At 37.0% G+C, this 6,000-nt stretch overlaps 1 protein-coding gene across 1 annotated transcript in view; it reads left to right on the plus strand.

Moving 5' to 3' along the window:
* The window catches only part of fancl (FA complementation group L), a 93,787-nt gene that overhangs the window by 3,854 nt on the left and 83,933 nt on the right, over nt 1-6,000 (plus strand). The window contains exons 3-4 of the mRNA XM_061910999.1: nt 2,765-2,825; nt 3,179-3,235. Coding sequence (XP_061766983.1) covers nt 2,765-2,825; nt 3,179-3,235 — 118 coding nt within the window. The remainder of the gene's footprint in view (nt 1-2,764; nt 2,826-3,178; nt 3,236-6,000) is intronic.

Genomic DNA, 6,000 nt, shown 5'->3' on the forward strand with positions numbered 1-6,000 from the left:
AAGTAGAAATTAAATGTGCATATGAAAACAACAAAAGCATTAAAAACAAAGTAATACATCAGAAACAAAATAACAACATAAATACATTTAATCAAATTTGCAAAATACCACCTCATAAATATAGGAGATAAACAAATGTAACAATTGTGGAAGATGGCACCTGCTGGCCATAAGAAGTAACTGCACTTTTAGTCCGTAAAAATAGTGTCCATAGATTAGATCAACTCTTTCACATAGGTATGCATGATTATGGCCAAATTAATGATCACAATTATTTAGATAAATATTTAAATCACAATTATTAATCACGGGCAGCACGGGTTTATAAAGGCTTGTGTGTGTGCCTCACAATAAGAAGGTCATGGGTTCGATCCCTGGGCTCAGGGTCTATCTGTGTGGAGTTTGCATGGCTGCGTGGGTCCCCCCCCGTGTATTCCGTCTTCTTCCCACCTCCAAAGACATGCACCTGGGGATAGGCTGATTGGCAATACTAAATTGGCCCGAGTGTGTGAATGTTAGTGTAAAAGGTTGTCTATCTGTGTTGGCCCTGCGATTAGGTGGTGACTTGTCCAGGGTGTACCCGCCTTCCGCCTGAATGTAGTTGGGATAGGCTCCAGCACCCCCATGATAAGCGGTAGAGATGGATGGATGGATGAATCATCAATCATGGTTACTCATTATATTAGGTAAAACAGTTTTTTGGTGGGGTGTGAATGCGACGCTATCATGTAGATTGTAATGACTAATAAAAAGGCTATAGATAAAAGTTATCCATATATTTAAATACTTTTTTTATGTTTTTGTTTATTAATAGTATCAACGTCTCAGCTTTTTGTCATTAAAATGTACATTAAGTAATGTACATTTTGTGTAAAATTGCATGTACTAAATGTACTTGTACTTGTTGTATCAGGACGGATCCATTCAGAGTTTGAGCAAAAATACAAACTTTGTAGTTACTATCGGTATACCGGTAGTATAGCAATACCGGTATACCGTAAACTCTATTACCTACTAAAGCCGTAAGAGGGGGTGGGGATATAATGCTTAAACCACATTGGAGAGATAGTGTTTCGGCATCCGTGTAAACGTTGCAAACAGCCCCTTTAAGTAGTATTGGTTAAAGTCGTATTAGTGAGAGTGTATGTGTACACCAGGAGTCACCAACCTTTTTGAAACCAAGAGCTACTTCTTGGGTACTGATTAATGCGAAGGGCTACCAGTTTGATACACACTTATATAAATTGCCAGAAATATCCAATTTGCTCAATTTACCTTTAATAAATAAATCTATATATATATAAAAAATGGGTATTTCTGTCTGTCATTCCATAGTACATTTTATTTCCTTTTACGGAACGTTTTTTTGTAGAGAATAAATAATGAAAAAAAACTTAATTGAACGGTTTAAAAGAGCAGAAAACACAAAAAAAATTAAAATAAAATTTACGACATAGTTTATCTTCAATTTCGACTCTTTAAAATTCAAAATTCAACCAAAAAATAAATGAATAGAAAAACTAGCTGATTTGAATCTTTTTGAAAAACATTAAAAAATAATTTATGGAACATCATTAGTAATTTTTCTCGATTAATATTAATTTTAGAATTTTGATGACATGTTTTAAATAGGTTAAAATCCAATCTGTTTTTTGTTATAATATATAACAAATTGGACCAAGCTATATTTCTAACAGACAAATCCTTATTTCTTCTAGATTTTCCAGAACAAAAATTTTAAAAGAAATTCAAAAGTCTTTGAAATAAGATTTAAATTTGATTTGACAGCTTTTATAGACTTGCCAGAATAATTTTTTTGAATTTTAATCATAACTTTGAAAAAATATTTCACAAATATTTTTTGTCGAAAAAACAGAAGCTAAAATGAAGAATTAAATTAAAAATCTATTTTTTTCCTTTATAATAATACAAAAAAAATACTTGAACATTGATTTAAATTGTCTGGAAAGAAGAAGAAGGAATTTAAAAGGTAAAAAGGTATATGTGTTTAAAAATCCTAAACCATTTGTCCTCCAGAACAAATGGTTGTATTTTTTCTCTAAAATTGTCTTTCTGAAAGTTATAAGAAGCAAAGTAAAAAAATACATGAATTTATTTAAACCAGTGAAGACCAAGTCTTTAAAATATTTTCTTGGATTTTCAAATTCTTTTTGAGTTTTGTCTCTCTTAGAATTAAAAATGTTGAGCAAAGCGAGACCAGCTTGCTAATAAATAAATACAATTTAAAAAATAGAGGCAGCTCACTGGTAAGTGCTGCTATTTGAGCTATTTTTAGAACAAGCCAGCGGGCCACTTATCTGGTCCTTACGGGCTACCTGGTGCCCGCGGGCACCGCGTTGGTGACCCCTGGTGTACACAGTATTTGGATCATACAGTAATTTATATAATTTGGACCTTATGTAATAAATTCAAACTTGTGCAACCAATTCTTGTTTTTGAAAATTGTAAGAGATATGTTGTATTACCACACACTAACGCGCAATACAATACGATATTGTGCAAAAGTTTTATTGTTTTGTTTACCATTTTTACAATAATCATTTTTACAGTCGTAAAATGAAATAGTAGGGCAGACGGAATTGCACAAAACCCAGCATCTAACTTTGTAAGTAGGTAGGACATAGGCTAAGGACAAACCAGTTATATTGGTCTGATCTGGATAAAAGTTCTGCGACAGTAATTTATATCCACTCACATTATGTTAGTAGTAATAACTGTTAACTGTACATTTTGGTTCTTGCAGGCTGCATTGCTGTTGGAAGTTAAAACAGCTGTTGCGTGGGTATGAACACACAGTGAAACAGGTAATCTTTTGGTACCTCTTGTGTTGACGGTATCATACTTGGTATTGTTCTCTTCTAAACATCAGGCATGCTTCACTCATAAGAGGAACATATTTTTCACGGTTTAATTAACGCCACCTGGAAAATGTCTATTTGTTATGTGGACCCTTGGGGTTATTTGCATGAGATTGATATTTCACCTCAAGCTGCAAAGTTCATTATGTTTGCAGCCTTTAAGCTATCATTAATTATTAAAACAGGTGGCAGCCTCCATTAATCAAAATTGTGTTTGATTTTAATGGTTGACATAAGTAAAAAAAAATGTCATTTTATGATCATAGAATTCAAGCCTAATCCTTATTTGTCTCTTGCAGAGGCTACACCAGTCTACTGATCTTGTCAGTTTCATACTGGAATTGAAGACTGTCTTGGTAAGAAGGAGAATGACATATTGTTTAATGATGATGATGAATGATGCAGGTCTATTTTCATACAAAAGGCGTACCGGATTAAAAGGTGCATTAAAGGGGTCATATTATGATTTATTTTTTCTTCATTTAAAACCGTTCTCTGTGGTCTACATAACATGTAATGGTGGCTTTTTGGTGAAAATGTTGCATAGATTATGTTTTACAGACTATATTCAAGCTGCTTTCTGACCTTCAGAATGCGCCGTTTTGTAGGCGGTCTTTTTTTATGTGGCTCCACTTCGACAGCGTCCTCTCCCTGTCATATTTTTTGTACTGGTAGTATTTAGTTCTTCCGTAGCGAGTCCACTGATGGATATAAGTTAGAACTTTACACTACTTTGTATTAGAAATGGCAACAGTGAAGGATAAATGCCCCACACAATAGGTCATGGAAAAAGGAGGAATGTGTATGTATGTATGTATATATATATGTATGTATATATATATATATGTATGTATGTGTGTGTGTGTATATATATATATATATGTATGTATGTATGTATGTATATATGTATATTTATGTATGTATACATATCAATCAATCAATCAATGTTTACTTATATAGCCTTAAATCACTAGTGTCTCAAAGGGCTGCACAAACCACCACGACATCCTCGGTAGGCCCACATAAGGGCAAGGAAAACTCACACCCAGTGGGACATCGGTGACAATAATGACCCAGTGGGACGTCGGTGACAATAATGACTATGAGAACCTTAGAGAGGAGGAAAGCAATGGATGTCGAGCGGGTCTAACATGATACTGTGAAAGTTAAATCCACAATGGATCCAACACAGTCGCGAGAGTCCAGTCCAAAGCGGATCCAACACAGCAGCGAGAGTCCCGTTCACAGCGGAGCCAGCAGGAAACCATCCCAAGCGGAGGCGGATCAGCAGCGCAGAGATGTCCCCAGCCGATACACAGGCAAGCAGTACATGGCCACCGGATCAGACCGGACCCCCTCCACAAGGGAGAGTGGGACATAGAAGAAAAAGAAAAGAAACGGCGGATCAACTGGTCTAAAAAGGGAGTCTATTTAAAGGCTAGAGTATACAAATGAGTTTTAAGGTGAGAATTAAATGCTTCTACTGAGGTGGCATCTCGAACTGTTACCGGGAGGGCATTCCAGAGTACTGGAGCCCGAACGGAAAAAGCTCTATAGCCCGCAGACTTTTTTTGGGCTTTGGGAATCACTAACAAGCCGGAGTCCTTTGAACGCAGATTTCTTGCCGGGACATATGGTACAATACAATCGGCAAGATAGGATGGAGCTAGACCGTGTAGTATTTTATACGTAAGTAGTAAAACCTTAAAGTCACATCTTAAGTGCACAGGAAGCCAGTGCAGGTGAGCCAGTACAGGCATAATGTGATCAAACTTTCTTGTTCTTGTCAAAAGTCTAGCAGCCGCATTTTGTACCAACTGTAATCTTTTAATGCTAGACATGGGGAGACCCGAAAATAATACGTTACAGTAATCGAGGCGAGACGTAACAAACGCATGGATAATAATCTCAGCGTCTTTAGTGGACAGAATGGAGCGAATTTTAGCGATATTACGGAGATGAAAGAAGGCCGTTTTAGTAACGCTTTTAATGTGTGCCTCAAAGGAGAGAGTTGGGTCGAAGATAATACCCAGATTCTTTACCGTGTCGCCTTGTTTAATTGTTTGGTTGTCAAATGTTAGAGTTGTATTATTAAATAGAGTTCGGTGTCTAGCAGGACCGATAATCAGCATTTCCGTTTTTTTGGCGTTGAGTTGCAAAAAGTTAGCGGACATCCATTGTTTAATTTCATTAAGACACGCCTCCAGCTGACTACAATCTGGCGTGTTGGTCAGCTTTAGGGGCATGTAGAGTTGGGTGTCATCAGCATAACAGTGAAAGCTAACACCGTATTTGCGTATGATGTCACCTAGCGGCAGCATGTAGATGCTGAAGAGTGCAGGGCCAAGGACCGAACCCTGGTGAACTCCACATGTTACCTTAACGTAGTCCGAGGTCACATTGTTATGGGAGACACACTGCATCCTATCAGTAAGATAAGAGTTAAACCAAGACAGGGCTAAGTCTGACATACCAATTCGTGTTTTGATACGTTCTAATAAAATATTATGATCGACGGTATCGAAAGCAGCGCTAAGATCGAGGAGCAGCAACATAGATGACGCATCAGAATCCATCGTTAGCAATAGATCATTAGTCATTTTTGCGAGGGCTGTCTCCGTGGAGTGATTTGCCCTGAAACCGGATTGAAAGGTTTCACATAGATTGTTAGATGCTAAGTGTTCATTTAACTGCTCCGCAACAATTTTTTCAAGAATTTTTGAAATAAAGGGAAGGTGAGACACCGGTCGGTAGTTTACCATGAGGTCAGGATCGAGGTTAGGTCTTTTAAGAAGAGGATGAATAACCGCTTTTTTGAATGCTAGGGGAACAGTGCCCGAGGAGAGTGATAAGTTTATAATATTTAGCACTGATGGACCTAATAATACAAAGAGCTCCTTGATCAGTTTCCCAGGAAGAGGGTCAAGTAAGCATGTTGTCTGTTTTATTCCATTTACACGTTGTAACAATTCCTCTAATGTTATTTCCTCAAAACGAGAGAAACTATTTTGGAGGGCAGTATCCGCCGTATATACCATCGTGTCAGTGTTAATAGAACCCCGTTGTAGCTGGGACGCATTGTCTTTAATCTCCTTTCTAATGACTTCAATTTTCTTACTAA

This window comes from Nerophis ophidion, linkage group LG09, assembly GCF_033978795.1.
Source record: "Nerophis ophidion isolate RoL-2023_Sa linkage group LG09, RoL_Noph_v1.0, whole genome shotgun sequence".
NCBI classification, from domain to species: Eukaryota; Metazoa; Chordata; class Actinopteri; order Syngnathiformes; family Syngnathidae; genus Nerophis; species Nerophis ophidion.